Below are 25,358 nucleotides of genomic sequence, written 5' to 3'. Positions count from 1 at the left end.
ACAGAAATGTAGCCTTTGCCTTTTATAATTATAATCAAATGACAGCTATCTAAAGGATTTCTTTGCATTAAAATGGACCATATCAAAGTTACGACAGTGTTAATGGCAGAACAGAGTTAAGGGTGGTGCTAATGGAATATTCTGACAACACAAAGAGCTTGGAAAAACTTTTGTTCTCATTTTCTTCACATTAAACATACAGAATAATATTTTTAAAAAAAGTAAACTCTTTAATTCCCCGTGTACTGAAAGCACTACAATTTGATAAACAGATACGTCAAAGCCATGTCTCCGCTTAGTAGATGAGACAGTGAGATTGTCCATGAAGTCACTTGTCAGACCATGCAGCAAGTCAGTCTGATAGCGAATGGAAATAACCTGGCATGGACAACAAATATTTGGGAGAAAAATGAACACAGCTTTTTCTGATGATAATTTAAAACTAGCGTTCAGACATTTTCAGGCCATCCTGAGTTATATGGCTCACAGGTAGATGAATAAGCCCAGAGAAACATAGCTGGGCCTATAGCAGGAGCCCTGCCCTCAAGCAAATTTCTCTCTCAATCTGTTAACCTTCTACTGCTTGCATACATACTCTACTTGTCAGTACTGTTCTCTTCATCTTCTCTTCTTCTGTCCTAACAGTATCTATTTCTCATCTGCTCCAACATCCTGACTGTCACAGCCTTCAGTCCCACTTGAGGGACAAGGCCCTGTGCACTTTTTCCTGTTCCTGGAGTGTGAACTGATTGCTCACACTATGACTTTGTCTCTTCTTTGGGGAGCCTCAGGAACGAAGTGTTCAAACACAGCTAAGTTGGAGCTAGAACTTCACCATAACATGCTAGACAACGCTCTTTTATTGATTAATTGAAGAGGGCTACTTTGGAAAGCTATTTCTTACAAATCAAAGACCTGTGAAACTGTTGTTTCAGACAGCATTTTCAATTAAATGTCCTTCCTTACTCTGCTGCACTTCCAATTCTCTTGAAGAAGCCAGAGGGTGAAGGAAAAAATACTCCTTCCCAGCTTTCTTGTCCTACTCTGCAGCTCCTTGGTAACAGGAGGGACACCAGTTCTGATTACCATGAGACGAGATCTGACCTTGAGAAAACAATTCTAGCTTTCATTATCAAGGGAGCAGAATCAGACATCAGCGCTATCCTGATCTGCATAGCTCACGGATTATCAGCTATGCAAATTTCAGTACCTTACTTTTCCTGCTCCTAAAATTAAGCATAAACTAATAACCTATTTTATACACGCTCCTGAAAACTTAATGCACTCACGTTTGCAAATTTCCAATTTCTCAAAATGGCCTAAGGAAAAGAAAAGCGTTCATATTTTTAATAAGCTTGACGGGTATACCTAGCTGTCATTTTCGTACCTGATTAGTAGCAATAGGCAGCTTTCCATTTCTTTCCAGGCAGCTGCTAGAGAAGAGCTGCAGGCAGATGTAATCTGGAGACTGCAGAACTCAGCTCACTGTCAATTTCACACCAGCATTTTACTTTCTTCTACCTCCATTTATTATTAATCTGTATCTGTATCTAATTCCAGCTCTTAGTTAGCCTTTGCCAGAGGCTTAAACAATAGCAGTGACTATGAGAATGGAGAGAAAAGCAAAAGAAAACAATAAACTGCTACGAATCAGGTTCTCACCACTGTACATAATTCTGGGGAGATGAGAAACTCTAAAAAGCTTGGGCTATTTACAAACCCAACAACTTTGGCCATATGAGGCCAATACACTTTCCATATTCTTAAAGCTAAATATGAAAGGGAAAAATCACAGAACTTTCTTCATAGCCATACCTCGTGTCTACTTTTTCAGGGATTTGTATCTCTTTTGCACTTCTATCCATTTTAAGGCTGGATGTTCTTATATTTCACATTCTCTGAATACACTAAGTTCTCAGACTCAGCAAGACCACGCCACATTTGTTCCATATAAGCATTGTATAAAACATTACTTTTTTCATCAACTTTCCAGACGTTGCCCATTAATTTAACACAAAGAACAAGAACACTCAATCATGAGAAGATAAATGGAAGCATTTCATTTACTTCATCGTCTCTAAAGTAAACAATTTTAATTTAAGCATCAGAATCTGTTTTCCACTTGTGATTGTTTTTAGGCTTCAAATCCTTTTTTATCTTTCACCTATTACTTTCATCCCTTTTCATTATGGCTGAATATTATGTTTCAGGTGAAACAACACCACACATTTAATGACAGCATACTGTTATCTTCCAGACCACCCCTTATTCGTTCTTACATTTTGCTCACTTGTTTTGTTCATTTTACTGTAAATGAGAAGCCCACTCAGTATCATCTTTCTGCTAGAGGTAAGATGAATGTAATTCATTGCAAAGACTATCCATAAGTCTCCTAAATGGAGAAAAAGATATCAAATATACGTGCTATGCATGACAGTTTACCACCACATGGTGGGAAGCACAGAATTTATTGCACACTTTCCCCAAATGTTCCCAGATCTTCAGGCAATTTTAAGAAGGACTTTAGGTTTCAAGTTAGGTTTCTGGAAATTCTTCCTAATGTCTTTTCTGGCAAAAGTAGCTTCAGCAGTCTACCTGGCCAATGCGTGATTTCATTTTGTTCTGCTTGACATAAGAATGACTGTCTTCAAGCACCCAGTGGGAATGAGAATGTTGTCAGAAACTCAGAAGTCATCTTCCATGTCTCTTTCAGCGTTCAGTCATAATGAAGGCTCTTCAGTGTTCCTCCTCCAAATCTCTTTCTTTCTGAGAAGCCAGGAATCTAGAGACAGAAAAGATAACTTGTAGGAATTAGGAGGTGTTCCCTCTCACTCATATTCATGTGCCTCTTACCGCACACACTGCAACAGTGCCATCCTCTTCCACACTGTTACCAGAATCAGGACTAAAAAACTTTAGACTAGCATTAGAGGAGCATTAAACAAGACGTTAAACGACAGTACAGATCTTTTGTCCTGTAGAGCTCCTTCAGGAGCCTTTTGGCTTTTTTTGGCAAGGTGTACAATGAATCCTAAACCACTTAATTAGAGATTTCAAAGTCCATATTTTCCCCCAGATTCAAACACATAAAAGAACTTCTCTATTCATCCTTAAAACTATAATATATTATCACCACATTCTATTAAACAACTGTTGAGACTTAATGCCTCTAACCTGAGACAGCAGCATTTTACTCATTGTACAGTACAGTACAGTGTTATCAAACGGTGAAAGCTTTGAGAAAGCCATCAGAATAGAAAAGGCTGCAGTAACACAAAGGATTAGCACTCTTATTTTTGAAGACTATCTGAATATACTGGTTACACTAAGACAACAAAGAGCTTACCCAAAATAAAAGTCCACTACAGAAACACAAGTTAAACTTAGTCAGGCCTAGTACTACAGTATTCATTCAAGAATGATATCATTCAGGCCCAAAAAGCAATAATCCCTGAGAAAAGCCAGGTAGCTTTACACAGAAGCTCACCTAATCCAAACTACTTTGGGAATTCAGAAATGAAAAATGCTGTCATTATAACTCAAAAGTAGGAAGCCACCATAGCTAAAAACTTATATCAAAGTGAAAACTATATCAAAGCCAATTAATTAAGAGTAACGTTTATTTGTCTATATGATCTGATCGAAGCCCAGCTACAAGCAATTTGAAACTCATTATTCTTTCCATCCTATAACAAAAGAGAAGAAACAACTGTAAGGGATTGAAGAAACCCACTGCAGAAAAGCCAGAAAGACATTCATAAGATACACATGAAATAGCTCATTTCAAATAGTAACATTACGAGCTTACATTGAAGTCACTCATTCCAATTTGGATTTTGGCTTTAAATATGGCTGACCACAGCTTAAGATTTATTTTAAGCTTCTGAGCTGTTGTCAATGAGGCAAATGACAGTAGTAATCAGCAGGATGTAAACTTTGGCATGAGACCATAAGGAATGTAAAGTTATTCTCAGGCTAGCTACTAGATATGATCAAATAAGAAAATAAAAACCTTACACCGTGTAACAAACAGCACACAATCAGATTTCTGCATTAAGCTATTGTTTCCATGAAAGGCAGTTTCTCTAGCATGTGAGTAGGAGTAGAGAGGGGAGAAAAAAAGGAATCTTGCAGAACTGAGACAGGAAAAAAAGCAAATTTGTTTATATAAGGCATAAGAACATGCTCACAGAAGTTAAGCATTTTATAGTTCCAGATTCACTTTTTCCCACTCTCCCTAAGGGGCTTTCAGCTCAGCTACACTTGGTGATACATTTCACACTATTTCTGCCGTGCTATTCACCATAATTTGCAAGCACCTCACAGATACGATGAGTAGAACTTCACTGTTTCCTGCATATTAGACAACACACGAGAAAATAGGGCAATAAAAAGTTTAAGCAACCTGCCTGTCAAGACAGTCATTTTACTTTTTCTTTACCAGCTGTACTGGAAGCAGTTGATCTAACCATTCAGGAATTAATTACAGTATGGTATCATACTGCAGTTTTTTTCTGCAGTTCCACTGGTTCTATGAAAAGTATCTGTATAAAATAAATAATGCTAGTTTCATTTGTGCAAAAACGCCTTTTCATTGACCTTCAAGACAGCATCTCTGGCTTAAACTTGCAAGCTGGCAGCCTGAAGCTGAGAGATTTGAAAGAGATCCTGTTAGCCCAATTTATCTCAACTATGTTAGCATACTTAGTTTACTGCTGATCACATTACAAACATTTCAGGTGACAGAAGTCAGACATTTTTCTGCCTATTTAAAGCAGTTGTGCTCCCACAGATTAAAAAAAAAAAATCAACTACCAGCATAAATTATCATTCAAGCCACGTGAAGTCCATGTTTTAAAAAAGGTCTCTATCAGCTGTTCACAACACTGGGAGAAACAAAAAAGGTAAGAAAAAATTACAAACCTGATTGCCATCTCTTAAGAAGTATCTCTTCTCTATGACCTGGAAAAGCATTGAGAGAATAATCTTAGCAGGCACAACATATGCATAACCTCAGACTTCAACAAACACTTCATACGTGAGCACTGAAACTCGTGGCTAACTGGGGAGAGATCTGAACCCAAGCCCCATGCTCCAGGCCTACTGCTTTAATTACAATGCTTTGTTATACACTGAAGGAGTTGCCACCTTCAGTAATTCCTGGTAAAGCTGTCATCCGCAACTTCTATATATCAAATGAAAGTAGCCCTCCTCTAGTACTGGGGGGATTGCTGTCTTCTTACTGCATCAGAGTGAATATTATCCCCATCCCTCTCTTCAGATGAAGCAGTTTTGCCATTAAAGCTCATTCTGCAGGTGGCCGCTGGGCTTTAGGTGAGGTTTGACAGAAGGTAGCCTTACTTGCTCTCTGAGAATGATATACAAACTGTCCATGCTAAAGGGTGCCTATGCAGCCACCGCCACCGGTCTAAGAATCAAAAAGTAATCTGTATCATTTTGTATAATGTGCACCCTCCTCCCAAGAAAATTCAGGCCAATTTTCATTTCTGAAGAACGATCTGTTATGGGGCATCATCTGTTTCACTATGATCTGTTTGTCCAGGGGATGCAAAGTGCCTTAAGCCAGATCAATCCTGTCATTTTCACAGTAGTTCTTGATGCTCTCTTGTTGAGGAAAGAAAAGTAAGGTGCTAAGTTTCTTCATAGCTGAAGTTTGATTTAACTAGGATCAATAGAGCTAACCATCTTCACGTTATCCTAGCTCACCGCAAACACTCTGGTCTGCCAAATGACTTCAAAAGTAGATGCAGTGTTTTTGCACAGTTGTGAGTCGTTCTTCACTACTCTGTACAGATCAAAAATCAAATCTGCAAGTTGATTAGAGATCTCCAGGAGAAGTCTAGCCTTTGGCCTGCCCACAATTGGCTTGAGTTGATTCACACTCAAAAAGCACAAAGTGAAAGGAATAGATAACTGTTTTCCATGCTCAAATCAAAGTGTTCAATATGTAGAGAAGTAAAACCTAATTTAATTGACTTGACTTACCTTATCAAAAAATCTGCTTAGTTTGACAGCATTGGATGAGCCTGCAGCCAAGTAACGAGGATTAGTGCAATCCTAGAACACATGAAAGTCAACAAACCAAGCACAAGAAAATCAGTGCAATGAAGACATACACGTGGAAACTACCATAACATTTTTCCCCACACATGCGCATACAGTCAATGAAGGAAAGCAGTCTATCTGATATTATCTCATCTCTAAAGTCATTTGAGAGAAAAATGGATTGAGAATAAAACAAACAAACAAACAAACAAACAAACTGTGGTGTTTTAAGTTTAGCTAAACAAAAAAGTTTCCTTTTTCTGTTTTGGGAATGAGAGGTTTGAAGGCAAAATCAATTGCTCAAGACAAGCAGCAATGAAGTGATTTCAGAGGTGCAGTATAAGAAGATGATACAGAAATAATCCTAGCCAGGCATTATGCAAGGTATTGGTTTGACCTGTAGACCAAAACTGTCTGCTTGTGAAAGATGTCGAAGCAGCAGCTTTCTTTAGTACTGCTCTTCATCCTAACCTTTGCCTGTAGGGTAGGCTCTTCACAATAGAGGCAAAGCCAATTCTACACTGCAAAGTAACTAGAGACTTCTGACTTTCCCTATGCTCTCCATATCTACCTTCTGTTACCAGCTATAAAGTAAGCTAATAATGTGTACTGCCTACACAAGACTGTTCATGTGCAGAAACATTTACAGAGCACACTGACAATGTTAAACACTATAATGTTTTAGCTGGAATAGAGTTTATTTTTTTCATAGTTGTTTGCATGATGCTATGGTTTGGGTTTGAAAACAGTATTGATAACACATCAATGTTTTAACTATTGCTGAACAGTTTTTACACAGCATTAAGGCCTTTTCTGCTTCTTGCTGCTGCACCAGCAAGCAAATTGGAGTGGGAAAGAAGCTGGGAGGAGACACAGCCAGGAAAACTGACTCCAAATGACCAAAGGAATATCCCATACCACAAGACATCATGATCAGCCATAAAAACATCTGGGAAAGGAGAAGGAAAGTGGGGACACTAGGACTGATGGTGTTTATCTTCCCAAGTGCTACATAGCAACAATAAAGCTCTGCTTTGCAGGAAGTGGCTAAGCATCTGCCTACTGAGGGGAAGAAGCAAATGAATTCCTTTCTTGCTTTGCTTGCACAGCTTACACTTCTATGTTAAACTGCCATTACTTCAACCTATGAGTTTTCTCACTTTTGTCCTTCTCATCTCTCTTCACCAACCTATGGGGTGAGAGAGAGCGAGCAGTTGTGTGGTACTTAACTTCCCGCTGGGGTTAACCCACTACACATAGGTATCCACATACAGAAACAAATAACATGGTCTTGATGTTTCTGACACAAGATATTTTGTGTCAGAACTAAGAAGAGGAAAGAGAAAACTTCCAGTCAACAGTTCCAAGATCAGCACCTATATCTAACATTTCTGTCTTTGTACAGTGAAACAAGGACCACCATTTCATCACATAGAGGTGTCAGCTAATCAAAATGTGCATGACCCCAACACTACTGAGAAAATGTCTAGAACTGCAATTTTTATAACAGGTTTTACTTAACAGAAAGTCAGAATCACTGCCATATAAAAGAAAAACACCGGTGACAAGGATACTAACCAAATTTATCTCTTCAGCATTGAAATCTTCAGCCAAGAAAGCTGTTCTGGTCAAAACTTCATTACGCTTTGTTTCTGGGATTTGATCCAGCTTAGTTCCTATTACCAGCAGCGGAATCTGGTTATCAGCAAACTGTTCACGGTCATAGTCACTGAAGGAAACAAACATAATCCTGAATGGAGGGATGATCATCTAAGTGAGCACAGGGGCACCATAAGACTCCCCATTCCTTTCAAATAAGAGTAATTTACAAACATTATTTATGTAAGTGAGAACATGCTGTATGCGTAAATTAAGGCTTTGGCATCTAAGACCCTACACAGAAATTGAAAGAAAAAAGAAACCACATGACTGGATTTCTTCTCTGTATAGATGATCTGCAGGTCAAAAGAAATGCTAGGTAATTTACACAAGCAAGAAACAGGAGTTTCTTTCAGTAGTACATCAAGCATATGCAGCCATCAGAGACTAAGCATGGAGCCAGCATCTCTGAACATCCAAATTCCTACATTTTTAAGGCAGGACAATGAAAGAAATCACAACTGTGAAACGTTATCCCTTCCCACACTAGATCACAAAGGCTGCAATAACACTGCTGAGGTGTCAAGTTACTAATTTCTACATTCAAGTAAAGGTAGTTACTACACCCTGAATTCCAGTAAGCTTTGATTCAGATATGAATTATGATCAAAGATAGTCTTTATAAAATAAGTGATATAGTAATAAAACATCATTACAAATCCATACACCAAGCATTCCCCTTAGGATACCTGTCAGTTCTACTTAAAACAAACTAAAGTGAAGTAATTTTATGAGTAATAGCGACAACTTGATCAAGTAACTGGTAGGGGCTGAACATCTGTCCCTGAAGGGAAGCTTTAGAGAAATTCTGAGTTTGCTTAAATGCAAACCCTTCTTCCCTTCTCCCATGTTCCTACAGAAGCACCTGTGTAGCAGCACAGGCAGATAAACAATGAAATCTACCCACAAATAGCTGCCCTTTATTATTGCTTCTCTGCTCATGTGTGTGGTTTATCAGTGGCTTGAAAACCTCCTTGATTATGTGTATAACACACAGAGAGACAAGAGGACACACTTGACAAGATGTTGGAAAGCTAATTATTAACATGTTCTTTACATGGAGTTCTTTAAGCTCTTTTTTCAGATACATTCCTGAAATGACTGCCATCCACCAAAAAGTGAATGTACTGGTCTTGGTGCATTCAGGGGAAGCCCTTCCAAACAGTCATGCCATTCCATGACACTTACTGTACAAGGGCTTTGCATCTCTTCAGGTATCAGGGAATGAACACACTCACACAGAAGTCTCAAGCAAATGAAGGGCATAGTAAACACCTTTTCCCTTAAAACAAGGTCTCTGCTACGCAGCTGGGGAATCTACTGAAAGAATGGCCTGATTAGCAGCACAAAAAGAAAAGTACAGTGATTTCGTTCGGTATGTCCTCACTTTTTATTTCTTTCTTAAAAGTCCAGCCACATCTAACTTGGAGTGTTTTTCACACTTAGGGATGAACAAAGACTCCCACAACAGCTTAGAATTATCATGTCTTAACTGTGCACGTGTATGTTTTCTACTCACCCGTTTGTCACGAGAACTCCTGTGGGAGCAACATCTCTGTTGAGTGCTTCCAAAGACCAGCGATATAAATTCTGGGATGATTTCTTGTTGGTTAAGTCATGCACTAAAATTATCCCTAAAGTGAAAGAGTAGGCAGCAAGATGCTATTTAATGATGCATGTCTTTTTCTTACCTTCACAAAATGACATCTACAGGTTCCCAGATATCTGACAAATCAGGAAAGGGAAGTATAACCAGTTCGGTTACAGTAAATAAGAAAACCAGAAAATACTGCAATGCAACAGTTGTTGGTTTTTTTGTAAAGTTGCTTATCAGAAATTGGGTAAGAACAAAAAGAAAAATCTCATTTAAAAAAAGGAGAAAAGAACAGCCACCTCAGGATTTAATCTGCAAGTGGCCTTGCAGGCATTCTCTGTTTCTGCTCTGCCTAGTCTTAAAACTGTATTGCTGCAGCAGAGAAGTCATCCTTTCTCTGCTTTGCCTGATTAGTAAACATAACCACTTTTTTAAAACCATCTGAGAAGTCTAAAGGCTGTTCCTCTGGTTTGAAGGGTTTACCCAGCACTATTGCTCTCCTGCATTTTCACAAACTGATGCCAAGTACTTGGGGAGGCATCCACAAGAGACACTCACAGACTTTCATGGTCCTCTAAATGGCTGGTAGAAACATGAATGAATATGATTTCATGTATTTAAGCTTCCAGCATTTTTCATCACTATCATCTTTCATCATGTAAAATCAGAGAGAGGAAAATTGCCAGCCAAACTTCCTAGCGGTGCTATTAACAGACACCCACTTCTGATAACCACAGTTCCTAACTCCATTACCAATTCCTGCTAGCAAATTTCTTCTATTTATTCACACCTTCTGAAACCTGTGGAATGTTCCCACTTCCTCCAGACTTTAAATCGTAATTAATTCAAGGACCAAATGGCATCACATCCTTATCAGGATTTGTTTTAAACGCACTTCACAGCCCATCGGTGCAGAATACTAGTCATTTAATCTTTCACCTTGATTCCCAAAGATGCCACCCACTGCACACACTAAGAACACATTCTCCAGCACCTCACATTGCAGTGCATATAGACTCAGTGGTATGAGATTTCCCATCATGTCACAATACCTTTATTTCAAAGCACTTATCTTAGCAATTGCAGGAAAAGACAACTCAACCGTCTGCCCATCTCTAGTGTAGGGAGAAAAAGCATGACACGATACAACTTGGCCTGTGTCAACATATTCATAGGCACTGCCGTATAATCTGTGAGAAACATGCTACACCTCCAGACACACTTCCCTAGCAGTGTTTTTGATAGGTTGGTTCCCTTCTCTGCTTCACTGAAAGCCTACAGAGATAGCTGTGCCAGCAGAGAACACAATGAAAAAGGGCAGGTAGGACCAATGACAGCTCAGGGGGAAGTTCCTCACACAAAATGTCTGCAAACCACAGCCTTGCTGCCTGTTCACTGTCCTAGACTGTCACAGTCCACACACCAGATGCAGGGAAAACAAAGCTGAAGAGCTGAGGTAGACTCAAGAGTAAACTGTATCAAGCTTCAAAGCACCCTGGTCTCCCTGAAAGCCAGCAATGATGTTGCTGCAACCAAACACCAACTGTCTTTTGAAGTCAGGTTTTTCAGATCACTGCAAGCCCAGTAAGGTGAAGCAGTCAGGCAGAAGGAATGCATTAATCTTCTCTTCTTACATCAGGTGAGAAGCAACCCATGAGACAAGCTCTAACAATGGAATTTATTTAATGAAAAAAAAAACAAACAAACCAAAAACCACAATAGAGCCAAGCCTAACTACCAAAGCCAACAGTTTTCATATGCAACCTGGCCAATTATATCATTTGGGCAATGAAGATAAACAGCTCTACTTTAATAACTTAATCGATTATAACATAGATACATAACTTTGAAATTTCATTTCCTAATGCGCTGTTATAGGATATTTCCAAGTCTGACCTACACAGGCTGGCATGCCTGCAAATTTGGTGTCAAAAAGAACTCCTTTTTTTTTTTGAAGTACAACAGAAGCTTATTTTGAGGCCCTTGCTTTGAGGGCAAAACTCAAATCAAATCTTATTTAGAGATGTCTGACTAACAGTACAAGCAAGAGATACCTGCATACAGTTATCCCCCTGGGAAGGGGAAAGAAAGAAATAGTTAAATAATCACAGAGCAAAAACTGCTTACCGTATAGCTTAAAACATTATTGAAGGCTCTCAAATGATGAGGAACAAGAAATGAGAATCAAAATGTTTGAGAGAGATTCAGAAGCAGATGTTAATCAGGTATAGATCTATTTTCAGTGAACTATCCTTGGTTGCCAAAAAAGTAATAACTGAAATGCAATCTCCAATTTGCTACCTTACTGATACAGATGAACCACCAGACCTTTAAGCCAGTATCTCAAGGGAACAGATGCCATCCTTTCAAATGGCGTAAAATGTAACTTTCCACCAATCTTGAAAGTTGCAGATCAGACTACCACAAATCACTCCACAAATTAAATGAGCAGAAGGCAAGATGGTTATCAGAATATTGCAATTTTATGGGAGAAGAGTTCAAGTTTGTCATCGTGGGATATAACTATCAAAGTTCATACCATAAATTCAAGTTCGTGTCATATAAATTCAAATAATTATTTTTGTACTGTAGGTTTTGGAACTAGACAGACAAGAAAATATAAATCGTATTTCTGCACATATATCAGTCCTGGAGAGGCGACAGCAGCCTTTTATGTCTGCACGCATAGCTGGAAAGGACATGACTGCAACCTGAAAGATTCCTCATAGCGCTAGCTGCATGAGACTGAAGGGGAAGGCTGATGAAGCTCATTTGTACAGGTTTGCCTAAAATAGCTTTTCAGTTCAAAATTGAATCCACAAAATTCTAAGAATGGTATCATTTTTCATGTTGGTTTTTTTTTGTTTGTTTTGTTTTTTTACCTTTATAAATATGCTGGAATCAGAAAAGAGAATGGGACAGTCCTCAGCTAACCTTAAAGGAGTCCTGCTCCAGAACCAAGAGAGCTCTCAACAGAAACAAGTGACAAAAGAGATTGATACCAAGCAGACTTACCATTTAGTGAGTTATAAAACACTGCTCTTGTGCTTTTCACGCTAGTGGCACTACCCACTGAACCTCCAACATCCCACAGCTCAATATAGTAGGTCTTTTCTTCTGGAGTCCCTTCTTTGTAGTCATGGATCTAATAGAAAATTCACATCATAAATAATCACAGCATCAGCTTCTGGGCGTTAATGCATACAATACAGATCTTGGATAGAAAATTGCAAACTTTAATAGTGACAGCATTTCAGATCTCTGAAGTGACTCTGGCTGCGCAGAGCCAGGCAGTGGCCAGCTGATATTGGGGATCTTTCTCACATAAGATGGAGTTTGGTGAATCAGCAGGAAGCGTTCATCCCACCCAAATATTAGCAAACCTTATGCCTCCTTGTGAAACAGCGTGTTGCTAAAGCAGATATAAAGACGCAGTCATGACTTCTTATGCTGGTACCACAAGATTAAGAAGGCCGACATACTGGGTTCCCATTGGTCGCATCTTTTTCCTCTCCAAAATCTCACTTACATTTCAACTGACTGAATCAACCAACAACTTTTGTTTTATTCTGCAGTGAAACAGAATTGCTGCGTCTCCTTCCCCACATTTAGGAAACGTATTCTGGGATTCTCACAGATTAAACTCACAGCCAGTAAAGCAGAATCAGTCCTAACCGATGGCACAGCATTTCAAGGAAACGCTGGTGAAAGATGAAAGCGTTCATCACTATGCTATGAGGACTGCACACAGGGTTGAAAAAGAGTCAGTGGATAGCCTTATCCTCTGCAATGAGAAGGAAGGGAGACATCACTGAGTTGAGTACCCTCAAGTACAGGGCGAGAGGGAATGGCCTTAAGTTGCACCAGGGGAGGTTCGGGTGGGATATAAGGAAAAATACCCTCTCAGAAGGAGTGGTGAGGCAGTGGCACAGCTACCCAGAGAGGTGGTGCAGTCAGTGTGCCTGGAGGTGATCAAGAAACACGTTGGTGTGGCACTGAGGGCTGTGGTTAGCGGGCATGGTGGGAACGGGTTGGAGGTTAGACTAGATCATCTTAGTGTGTTTTTTTCCAGCCTCAGTGATTCTGTGTTTCTATAATAAGGTACCAATTTTTGCCCAGAACATTCGGCTGCCCGGCACCTACTCGCACATCCACTGAGCAGCCCACCGTCCAGGATGGGTTTCCAAGCACCTGGTTGTGGCACAGGAGGTACACGAGCGAAGACTTTCCGACACCTGCAAGGCCACACAGAGGACAATACCGGTCAGCAGAGCTACCACACGACAGTGGCCGATGGGGGCCGGGACAATCAGCCCCAGACGAGAGGTTAACGAGCAACGCTCGAGACCCAACAGGCAGGTCTCGAGGGGACCTTCCTTTAGGCAGCGGCTCACTGCGCATGCGGCCCGCCTGCGGGTGGGGGGCACGGGAAGGGAGGGGGGCACGCACTCACCGGAGTCGCCCAACACCAGCACCTTGACCCTATCCAGAGCCGCCATCTTAGTCTACCTAGCAACAACTCCCGGGCGTACCGCCTTTTCGCGGTGCTCTCAAACGATTCGCTGGCTGCACGAACGAGAAGCGCGGCGCTCGCTTTCTATTGGCACAGCTCCCACCTGGGCGGGACCATCTGGGGCTCTGAGAGGACGTGATTGGCTCGCGCGGAGAGCCAGGCGTCTGGTTGACGCAAGCGGCGCGCAGTGCTGACGCAGGCGGCGGAGCGGCCGGAAGCACCGCCCGGAGAGGGAGGGAGAGCTGGCAGCGGCGGCAGGTCAGTGCCGGCCCGGGCAGGCCTCGCGCGGGGCCTGCTGCGGTGCGCGCCGGGAGCCGGGCCCGGGTGGTCTCGGGGCCCCTCCTGCATAGCCCCCAAGGGAGCTTTGGTGTGCGCACCCCGAGTGGCTGCCCTTCTGCCCCGCTTTGGCCTGGGCTCCGAACCAGCACTCTCCATGCTTCTTGTGGTGTTTTTTTTCCCTTGTTTTTTTCCTCTCTCTTTGGTGATACTGCTGAGCCCCTCGAGTCCCAGAGAGCCTTGCTGAACCCAGTATTGAGAACCCCGTTTGTAACAGCCGCTAGAGCATAGGAGCTGTGCACGTGGCATAAGAGATGCTCACCTGAGCTGGGCTCTGTCACGTTGTTGTAGGAGGCCGGCCCAGCTCCTCGTGTGGGGTTGGGGCCTTGGAAGTTCTGTAGTAAAACATCCAGTTTACAGCCAAACGAGCCTGGTGCTTTCAATCAGCGAGGTGCTGCTGCCAAAAGGCATGTTCTTAACCTCCCTATTGTGCAGGCGTTCACTAGTCCCTGAGCCTGGGTACTGCTGCCATCCACTTCACAGGCTGTTTTCTCTGTGTGCAGTAGTTTTCATCTTACTTCATGAGGTTGTTGCTTCGTAGAGGAGCTGATGAGTGTCTCATCTCAGAGTGGGCTGTTAAAACAATCAGTCAGTGGGCTGTTAATCCTGTATCATCACGGTTTGCTCAGAACAAAGAAGGAAGATCAGCGTTAGGAATAGGGTGTCCAGCAGTGCAGTTAGGGTGCAATTTAATGAAGTATAGGTGATTTATGATCTGTCAGCTGCAAAAAGTTGAGTATTTCTTCCTTGCACTGGCATCCTCTTCTTTTTGGCTCTACGGCTCATCAGTTTTTCATGAGCAGGTTTGATTGATTAAACCATTGGGGGGGAGGGGGGAGAGAAGGCCTTTTTTCTGCCTTTAGTGAATTAAATTGATGCACAGAGAAGTACCACGAGTGCCAGAGCTGACACATGAGAAGGCAGGGCCACGTGCTTGGAAAAAGGCAGTAATAAGGAACGAAGGGAGTTTTACCTACTGCACCTTTTAGGATGTTACTTCCAGTTCATTTTCACTGAAGCTGCCTCAAGAAGCTCCTCAAAGCATGAAGCTATAGGGATTAAAGCTAATCTGATATCTTGTAGCTATGTGATTTCTCTACTTCTCACTGTTGCTTACATACGCTTTATTTACTACATCCTGATAAACTTTTCTGAGCCTGATACCTTCATATACTTTGTTGCTACTTTTCTGAATACCTGAAAGTCAGACCTATCATTTGCCTAATCTGTCTTGGTGAGAGGCCTGATAAATCGCATCTTTTCAGTTAAGGCTATGAAAGAAAATTACTGCTTCAGTCCAGTCCAGAGTTTAACCAGCAACACTTTCTGTATGAGGGAATAATTAAGCTTTAACTGGAAACTGTATCTTCACCGTTGTAGACACTAAGTTTCACCTTCAGTAAATAGTATGCTCTGCTTTTTTTTTTTTTTTTTTTTTTTTTTTCCTACATCTACAACTGAACGGTTTGTTAATGCTACTGTGCATTTGATGTACTTCTAATACATGTGTGTATACGTACATGCACATAGGTAGTCCTTAAGTTCATTGATGTCTTGCTAAAATTATGTGAGGTTAAAACATGAATGTGGTGATGAGTGCAGGCTCAGAATGTAATTCTCAAGCTTCTGCTTGCACAGTCAGACTTTGCTGCATTAGGTGAAGTTCCATATATATTTTTGCTAAGGAGATTAGGTGAAAACATCATGTTTTCAGCTGGGCTTTTCAGCCTTTCTTTGTGCAGTTTTTAATTCAAAGAAGTGAGCTTTAAGAAGAAGAAAAAGGTACCCATGGCCACTGGGTTTCTGTTTAAGGAATGCCAAAAAGAAGATACAATTTTAGTGATAGCAGACACTTTTTTTTCTTTTTTAATTTTCTGCTGTAATACTTCAGGAGAGGTAGGTCTTGCAAAGAAAGTGAATGATTTCATGGCAAGATACAGGCAGTGGTCCTGCAGTTTACAGGGAAAAGAATTCAGTAGGCTTTTGATGAAATGTTGAAAGACTCTTTGGTTTTGCAAATGATGTGCTATAAAGGCAGTTGTAGATAATAGGGATACGTTGCACAGCTTGTGATCTTGAGCCATTTTTAAATCATACAGTCATTCTGGTTGTAAAAGATGTTCCAGATGTTATTCTGACCGATCAAGTCCCATTGCTAAAGCACATCCTTTAGTGTTATGTCCACTTGCTTCTTAAGTACCTTCAGAGAAAGGGACTCTACTACTTCCCCGGCAGCCTCTTCCAATACCTGCCCACCCACCTTCTCTGTGAAGAAAACCTTCCTGATGCCCAACCTAAACCTCCCCTGGCAAAATTGAGACAGTGGCCAAAGTTGCTTTGTGCATACATTTGATGTTTTGGTGATAAATTTTCCCATCCCCATTTGGTGACAAATTTTCCCATTCCCATTTTGTGCCTCCCTTCTTTGTATTTAGGAAGGTTCAGAATTATTCCTGTTGGCTCAAACCCATCATAGAATTACTCAGGTTGGAAAAGACCTTAAAGATCATCAAGTCCAACCACAAGCTAACCATACTACCCTAGCTCTTAACAATTATCTGCTAAATCATGTTCCTGAGCACTGCATTTAAATGGTTTTCAAACACATCCGGGAATGGTGACTCCATCTTCTGGAGAACAAATATTCATTTTATTAGAGTTAGATATTAGAAAGCTAGATTTGAAGTTTGCAGGTGACCACCGGATGGAGACATGGTGCATAGGGGCTCTTAAAAGCATGTCGTACTTAGTCACATTCAAAGGTGAAGGACTCTAAAACTTCAAGCAAGAGTACAAGAAAGGTAGAGAGTGAACTGGGAAAGTTAATGGTGAAGTTGAAATTCATACATTAAGGATGTTGCAGATGTTGTTATGAAAACAGATGCACGTCTATTAAAACCTTGTTAGGAGATGTTATCATATTTCTTTGTCCGTGTAATTTGACTTCAGTGCTTCGATGGGAGGTAAAATCACTGCTTAAGAACACAGTGGTAAAATCCTGTTTTAAAATGATATTCTTGTGGTATTGGGTTACCATTTGTGAGATGGATCCTGTCCTGGCTAATGAGAGATAGCAAGGAGTTGGGCTTGTGTTGCAGCCTGGGACTATTTGTGGTAGGGTAGCAAGATATCAGCTTCTCCTAGAGAAACCATGCTAGATTCTGTCCTTCACTAGGATGTTCTTTGGCTTTCTTTCTTTTATTTTTTTCCTTAAAGCTGACACTAGTCTCATTTTTTTTTCATCCAAAAGCTCAGCTTCTTGAAGGGAAGTTTGATGGGAAAGAGTGGTTTGTGGTGTTTTCAGAGTGCTTGTATTTCCATATATCCGTGCCTAGAAGAAAACCAATGTTACATGCAAGATATGCCCACTATAGTGTGAGGATAAAGGGAATTTGGATATGACTAGGAGCTCCTGTAAGGGAGAAGAAATAATTGTATGCAAACTCCTGGTGCTGCTTCATGAAGAGGTTTGAATCTTAGCACACAACACTAGGATAAATGATTAAATCTCTTCCATGGTTCTCAGCAGTAGTTAAAAATACGTATTTTTACAGAACAGTTTGTTTTTATTAGTGCCTTGTAGGTCTGAATATAAGCTTATAAGGCATAATTCAGGAAATTGTGTGTTAGATTTGTTTGGAAAATGCCTGCAGAATTCTGCAGCTGTCTAATCAATGAGTTTGGTGCAGAGAAAATGCTTTCCATCAGCTCTCAGGTGCCATATCCACAGTGAGATGTGCTCGCTTAGAATCACAGCGTTCATAGAGATTTGTTTGTTTGTTTGTGGGATCAACACTTAGAAATGTCTCGACTTCCAAAGTTTGTCTTTTTAAATTACTTCTGTGTTGCCAGGTATGACTTCAGGTCAATCTTAGTAGTGCTACACTGTGCCTAAACTCTGAGTAAGTAGAGTTATTCAGCTTGAATAAATAAAGCTCCTGGCTAGATTCTGCATTGACACAGCTTTATGGTGTCTAAATGTTGCTGACTGATTCAGTCAAAACCAAGGTTTAGCTCTAAGGGATTGTAAAGTTGTTGAAAATAGGAACAGAATGAAAGAGATTTTCAGGAACCATGTCCTGTAACTGTATTCACATGGACTCTGGTGTCTTTATGCATAAGTTTTCAGTGCTGTTGTGGTTAATTCATACTGAGCCATCCTTTATTGCTAACACTTTTATCTTTACCCAGTTTAACGTAAAGCTTCATTGAAAACGCCCTTTGTGAGACTGCAGCCATTATGCACAAGGCATGCAGAAGGCTGACTTGAGAAGTACTTGCTTCATGGCTAATTCATGCTGGGATAAACATAATTAAATTTCCTTGAAGGGAAGTTGGAGCTGGACATCCAGGCACTGTTTTCTGTAAGCACTTCTGCCTGCCAACAAACAGACAACAGATTTTGTTCAGTTCCTTTCAATTTGAGCACTGTGAATAATATTTGGCCTTAAGACAGAGAAAGAGATAGCTGAGGCAGGGAAGTGTTTTAAAAGAAAAGAATAAGAATGTCTTTTGTATTCAAGAGACAAAACCAACAAACCTGCAGTGCAAAGCTGAATTGCTTTGTAGTTGTGCTGGCTGTAACCCTTGAGAGGAATGAACCTCAGCTGCAGAAGAAGGTTAAAGAGAAGGAAAGCTTCAATGAGTAATGGTGTTTAAGGTTTTTGAGGGGGAAGCATTTTTTGTATGAAAGATAAAATCCAAGTGGGTTACTGTGCTAAGTGATAACAAATCTTTGAGCAGTCTCACCTGATGGAAGTGAGTCATCAGCTGGGGGGTAAACATATAGAGCTTGATAATTTCAGGGGGTGTATTAGTGTGGGGAGTACAGAGAAGTACTGTAAAAATACTGTTTGTTAAAAAGGATATTATGGGTTTTATGATAACGATGGGAAAAAAAAAACAAAACAAGACACCCATCCAGATCCCTCCTTCTGCTGTTTTTTCCCCACTTTTCTCTATTTAAGACTTGAGTGCTGGGGAGGTACGTGCTCAGTGTGGGAAAAATCTAACAATCTCTGAGTGAGATTGGCAGAATTTAACTATTTTTGACATTAGCTCACAGATGAAAATTACTTGGCAATGAAGAACAAACTTCAGATGTGGTTTTTTATTTGTTTGTTTTGTTTTGTTTGACTCGGAGGAACCTTTTATTTGAGAAACGGTTGTTCGTACCCTAACGCAGAATAAAGACTCTTATTGAGATAGACTAGTCAAAGGTTTATTTGATGTTAATTGGAAGTACAAACCCCTGCATGTTTCCTAAGTATGTATAATACTCATCCTTGTACCTTCCATGTATATGTGCATTGAGTGGAGGGAAATTCTTTTATTGGCTAGAGATAGGCTTGAAATAGCGGAGAGAAAACATGCAAAACTTTGTGAAATGATAGTAAACCTTAGCCCTGTGCCATATGAAGACTTGCTTCCCTTTGTTATTGTAACATGTTAATCCACTCTTGAGGGCTGTCTTAAAGCCTATCTGGTAGCTTTCTTCTGCTTCTACCAAGATAAAAGTTTCATCGCTGAGGAAGCTGTCTGCTGGAGCTCAGATTCAAGACAGCTTTTGTATTCCAGCTCTGAGTAGAACTGCAACTGGCTGAATGTTAAGGTAGCAATTTGTGCGCTTCTGCTTTCCACCATTTTGTTATGAGCTTGAGGTACCACTCAATTCTATGATTGTTGCATTGACATCATTAGCATTTAAGGAGGGAAAATGCCACATCTTTTTCCTAGCTGTAGGAAAGATGCATGAAAATTAAGATTTCTGACTTCAGAAGTTAAGTATCCTTTGTTTTGTTTTGTTACAGTGTACATGAAGGTCAAGATCTGAAGCTGCTATGACTGACCCAGACGTCCTCACTGAAGTCCCTGCAGCTCTCAAGCGCCTTGCCAAGTATGTTGTGCGTGGATTTTATGGCATTGAACATGCTTTGGCCCTGGACATTCTCATCCGAAATCCCTGTGTGAAGGAAGAGGACATGTTAGAGCTCCTTAAATTTGATAGGAAGCAGCTGCGGTCTGTCCTCAACACCCTCAAGGGTGACAAGTTCATCAAATGCAGGATGAGGGTAGAGACGGCTGCAGATGGTAAAACCACCCGTCATAACTACTACTTCATCAACTACCGCCTGCTGGTGAATGTGGTGAAGTACAAGCTGGACCACATGCGGAGGAGGATCGAGACAGATGAGAGAGACTCCACCAATCGCGCCTCTTTTAAATGCCCCATTTGCTTCAGTACTTTCACGGACTTGGAGGCCAAACAGCTGTTTGATCCCAGGGCAGGTAAGAGTAGTATGGGTAGCAGTGCTGGGTGTTAAAGAAAGGTGGTAGTTTTGGTAATGGATAGGGTAGTTCTTATGTTATCAATACAGGCAAGTAGTAATTTTGGTAAAATGCTTGTAGATCGATATACTTGAGTGATAAGAAGCGGAGAAATGGAGGTCTCATCCCAATCAAATTCAAGAATGAAAAAGGCAGTCTGTCCTTTTTGGTGGATTTTGGTATGACCTGATCTTGCCATTAAACCGTATGACTTCTCATTTGCGGAGAGGACATATAAATTGCTGAGTTTTATATGCAGAAAATTTATCATGTAGATATGGGCATTCAGGGAGTAAACTATTACTGTTTAATTTTCTTCTAGCCATTTCATTATACTGCATGACCTAGTTTCCCTAGTGTAAAACATTCTCACAAAAGTTAAAAGGAATTAATTACAGACTTGTCTGTGGTTGGAAATAAACAACCTTTTTTTTCAAGTCTGTGTCTCAGTGGAGATGTGTATCTGTCTCATGCATATAAAATCAGTCATTGCAAGGTGTCACTGCTGGCGCAGTCCAAATGCTTTGAGTCTGAATCTGTGCAGGTGAGGGAAGAACACCTGTGCCTGATGAGATCCCATTTTGCCTCTCTAATCTGGGATTATTTTGAGGTGAAGGCAGGGAGCAGAGATTGGACATCAGGCCTCCACTTTCTGAACCACCCTTACTCTTTAATCTTTTCATTTGAATTCTTTGCCCTGTGTGCATTTTGAAGGTAAAAATGGTTGCTTTCTAACAGAGATTTGTGTCATCCACATGCATCCCCTGTCCTCTGGAATTCCATATCAGAAAAGAAAAGAGCTCCCAGAGAGAACTCTGAGCAGGGCATGCAGGGGAACCAGGTTTTATTGTACAATGAATAGCCACCTTTTTTCAAGGATGTCTTATCAGTGCTGTGCATGCACCTCTCTCACTCATTAAAACTCCTGGCAGCACAAGAGCTGAAGGGCAACTGAAAGCCCTGGGTATTTCAGTCACGGTTGACCTGAGCTGCTCCTGGACAGCAGCTGTGTTGATAAAATATTGTGAATCAAAATGCAGGGCCAAAGAGGTCTGTGGAGCAGGCAGAGCATGGAAAGCGTCTTCTCTGCTAGTAGCTATACTTAATGTCAATTTGCTGTTAAAAGGTGTCTTGGTATGTTATCTGCTTCTTCAGCATCCTGGTCATATAGAACTGGAGACTGTTTAGATTTCTTGACTTTCCTTTTGCTTCTTTCTTCTTTGCTGGTTAAAAAAAAAAATCAAATGCAAACTAACCAATTGTTCTAGAATGCAAGTAGGACTAGAAGAAGAGGCTCTCACTTTTCTCCTTCCTTATCAATGATGGTAAGAAGGTTTCCAGTGTCTGTCTGTGCTTGTGATCATTCTATCACAATCACAAGGTTGTAACTGCAGCATCTCTGTCAGCCTCCCAGCTTCATCCGGTGTCTGTTTCATGTAGACTACAGGCCCTCTTGCTTTACATCTCTTTTACTCCTTTTGTGGATAATTTTGGGATGAAACTGAGGTGTTTATTTATTTCAATACAAGTTGTGATTATTGTTGTTTGAAGGCTGGGAAAGTGTTTGCCATGAGAAACTGAATGATAGTGACAAAGGAATACAGAGATGTGTTCTCATGCTTTGCTTGCTGTTCAATACCATTTGAAAAATACTTTTGAGCAGACACCAAATGTGCTTTTGTCATCATAGTGTTTATGTGTCTGAACTAAAAGATTCTCCATGTCTAAAAAGCCTGGGTGAAAACTTAATTAAATCTTGTGAAAGCAACAGAAAAAAACCTACCTGTAATGTGCCTTGAAGAAGGGGCAGAAGTTGGTTTATTATACTCTGTGAACATGGATCAGACTGTTTTTTGGTAGACTTTCTTTTTTCTTTCAGGAAAAAAGATGTGCAGAAGGCAGTGTTTTCTCATGTCGTGTTGCCAGCATCCTTTGTTAGGAAGTGCAGAGCTTTACCTCTGTTGGAATTGTATCTTCTTTGTGCATTGATGTTGGGGACTAATCTTGTTCCAGAACCTCTGGCTGTCTTTTTCTTGTCTTCCCCTTTGCTTTCTTGGAACTCAAAGTTAAAAGCTTTGAGCATTTTTAACCTTCTAGGTCAAATGATAAAAGCAATGCAAAATAAGTTTTACGTTACCATTCCGACTGCACTTGGAGAATTGATAAGAACAATGAAAACCATACTAAGAGCTTTCATTTGGATAAGCTGCAGGCTTTTTGCAGGTAGATTTGGTGTTACTGTAGAGGTTTGCAGTGATGGTTTAAAAGCTGCAGTTATCTTTTCAGGCTTTTGAATACTGAGATGAATATCCTAGAATCCTGCAGGAGAGAGTCTTCTTGTGCATGCAAGATCACACTTGTTTCACTCAACTAATTGCAACAGAAGACATGTAGAAAGAGCTTGAATTCATGAGGTTTCAGGTTTGCATTCTGCCTATTGACCTGACTGTGCTTTTGATAGGAATTGCTGCAGTCTGGCTTGCTACGCAGTGCTGACAGTTCTTACCCACTTTCAATGTTTTGAGAACTACAGGAAGAAGAACACAAATGCTGTATAAATAAAATCTGTCTTTGAGCCTTGTTTCACATGAGTTGACTGAGAAAGGAAAAAGATTGTAGTCTTTCAAAGAGATCCTGTTATAAACACTTGAAAACTGATCATTGCCTTACCTTTGTGCTGTCGTCTGCTGTCTGACCTGCGCTCTGATCTTTCATCACTTTGTTCTGCACACATGCTAGCAATTGTCTGCCGTTGCCATTGTGATGAAGCCTCATGCAGGCAGAAAGCTACAGCCATTCCCTTAAACAAGGTAAGGACTGTCTCTTGAGGCAGAGCTGTACAAGAAAAGGTTTAATTGAATAACAGTAAGAAAAGTCAGGTGCTAAATGCATACTGTGAATAACGCTGCTGAACTGTCTGCTTCCAGACTGGGCTTTCAATGAACACTGATGTAAGGGACTCTGGTTTTTCAGGTGTTTCACCTTTAGATGGGATGTTACTTCCACAGACCTTTGGGAAGATTGCTTTTTCCTGTGGTTTTAAAAGTAGAAACTATGGAAGCTTATAATTCCTGGAATTATAGAGCAGTCTAAGCAATTAGATAGGAATTTGTGGATTGGCTTAAATATATATATATATATATATATATATATATATATGTATGTATGTAAATCTCAGAGGTTTACGTATGTGCTAGTATGTTCTCTGTAGGGTGAGGTGGACCCAAGAGCTGCATTATCTCACCCAGTAGAGGGAGCTGTCTTCTTTTCTCTATGCATACTGGCTTAGGTTGGTTGATTTGTTGAATGTCATAAAAATGGAAATTATTTTCGTGGATATGTGTTCTGTAGCATGATTAAGTGGGTCTGGTTGGGGAATGTCTCTGATGTATCCTGTTCTCAAACTCTAATCATATTTGTAAATCTAGACTAGTGTTGGATTTGCCTGTCAAACTCAAGGTCAATTTGAAAGAAATGATGTGACTAGAAACTGTAATTGGGAGAGTGGGGCTGAAGTGGAGGAGTGAGAGAAGCTAGATCCTGCAGTGCATTACGGTTAGTATTAAGCTCAGGATTTCCATATGTATTCCAAATACCAAATTGTGTCAGCATATCTACCAGGGTAGCAAGTAAATTTGATTTTTTGAAAGAAAATAAATGCTAAATAAAGTAACTTTTCTGCTCTCTTCTATGTTTGCAATCTAATTTTTATACAGGCTTGTTTTCTTTCGCTTCTCTTATTCTAAAATATAATGTTGTTGTTAACAGTAAAGGTACTTACAGTTGTCTCTTACCTACATCCATATGTTGTGTCCTCATCATAATATTTGGTTAGGTAAGATGTGAATAATAATGGAAATAAGAGGATAGAAGGTAAGTGGTTAACATGGATTAGGGATGTTCTTAATTGCGGTTGTAATGACTAAAGTCTTTTGTTACTAGGTGTTGCAGCAGCTTATATCCACCTTGCCCTCCCACTGTTTGGTCCTGGTTTGATGAATAGCTGTTACAATAGTAATAGTAGCATGCTGTTCATGAGGCTTATTAGCTGTGCTGTTAGGAAATGTATTTTGGGAAGACTAGTTAAAGGTGGCTGTATCGGTTTTCTAGAAGGGGAAGCAACACCTTGAACTTCAACCTTCCCTCCTTCTTTTACAATCAGTCATTATGTGCATTCCTGTTATGAAGTACACAAATATGTTCAGATGCTAGTATTCTGTACCTGGCACAAGACATCTTATGTTACATTCAGGCATCATTTATTCAGCTGGGCTTTTACATGACTTGGGCCCTGTTATTGAGGTTAGAAATTTGACCAGGCTTTGATTTCTGCCTTATCTTGTGTATGGACTTCTGGAGCCTTTTCTTCTGGGCACTCAGCTCCTCACTTCATCCTAAGCGAGCTATTAGAATGCAACTATTTTTTCTTATTGTTCTGGATTTCTACTTAGGCAAGTTCTTGAAATCTTCCTCATCCAATTCAAATGACTTCAGAGCCCGTCTTATCTATTTTGTTGTTTATCCTACTCCCCCTTCTACTTGTTTTTCTTTGCCTTGCCTTTTCTTCTGGAGCTCTCCCGTCCATCTCTGGTACATCTCTTTGATTTCTCTCCCTTTTGGGCATTAGAAAAAAATCACGTATAGCTATTCATTCTGTGTATTCATGCTATACATTCCCTCTGATTTGTTCCTTTTGCTGTTGATTCTTGTCCTTTACACTGAATGATTTTTCAGAATAGACATTCTAGATAGCTTTGTCTACCATATACTGCTGTCTGTGTGTTATATGATACTCCTACTACAACGGTTGACAGCCTTACCAGCCAAAAGCAGGACTTAAAAAGTCTGTGTGTGAATTGGCAG

The 25,358-nt window shown here is 40.4% G+C and overlaps 2 protein-coding genes across 2 annotated transcripts in view; one reads left to right on the top strand and one right to left on the bottom strand.

Annotated features, from left to right (window-relative positions):
• Window positions 1-154: 154 nt before the first annotated feature.
• Window positions 155-13,951, bottom strand: RABL3 (RAB, member of RAS oncogene family like 3). The gene is made up of 8 exons (XM_072335730.1): window positions 13,773-13,951; window positions 13,463-13,554; window positions 12,335-12,464; window positions 9,245-9,359; window positions 7,645-7,795; window positions 6,007-6,078; window positions 4,924-4,962; window positions 155-2,782 (listed from the first exon to the last, which is right to left on the bottom strand). Exons 1-8 carry the CDS (start codon window positions 13,816-13,818, stop codon window positions 2,717-2,719), a joined length of 711 nt encoding a protein of 236 aa, XP_072191831.1. The 5' UTR covers window positions 13,819-13,951; the 3' UTR covers window positions 155-2,716.
• Window positions 13,952-13,989: 38 nt separating this feature from the next.
• Window positions 13,990-25,358, top strand: part of GTF2E1 (general transcription factor IIE subunit 1) — a 47,752-nt gene continuing 36,383 nt past the window's right edge. Inside the window, exons 1-2 of the mRNA XM_072336684.1 lie at window positions 13,990-14,090; window positions 19,979-20,456. Of these exons, the coding sequence (XP_072192785.1) occupies window positions 20,009-20,456 (448 nt within the window). The 5' untranslated portion in view covers window positions 13,990-14,090; window positions 19,979-20,008. The remainder of the gene's footprint in view (window positions 14,091-19,978; window positions 20,457-25,358) is intronic.

This window comes from Excalfactoria chinensis, chromosome 1 (genome assembly GCF_039878825.1).
Source record: "Excalfactoria chinensis isolate bCotChi1 chromosome 1, bCotChi1.hap2, whole genome shotgun sequence".
NCBI lineage: Eukaryota > Metazoa > Chordata > Aves > Galliformes > Phasianidae > Excalfactoria > Excalfactoria chinensis.
The sequence above is the reverse complement of the archived record's forward strand: the minus strand, read 5'-3'. Positions and strand labels throughout refer to the sequence as shown.

Bases quoted from the DNA above. Each gene is read 5' to 3' on its own strand.
- RABL3 (XM_072335730.1), bottom strand. From the start codon at position 13,818: ATGGCGGCTCTGGATAGGGTCAAGGTGCTGGTGTTGGGCGACTCCG. The intron at 12,465-13,462 runs GTAGGTGCCGGG...ATTTTCTATTAG, and splicing joins GCTGCTCAGTGGATGTGCGA to ATCCATGACTACAAAGAAGG. The intron at 9,360-12,334 runs GTAAGTCTGCTT...CTTTCACTTTAG, and splicing joins GTTTTATAACTCACTAAATG to GGATAATTTTAGTGCATGAC.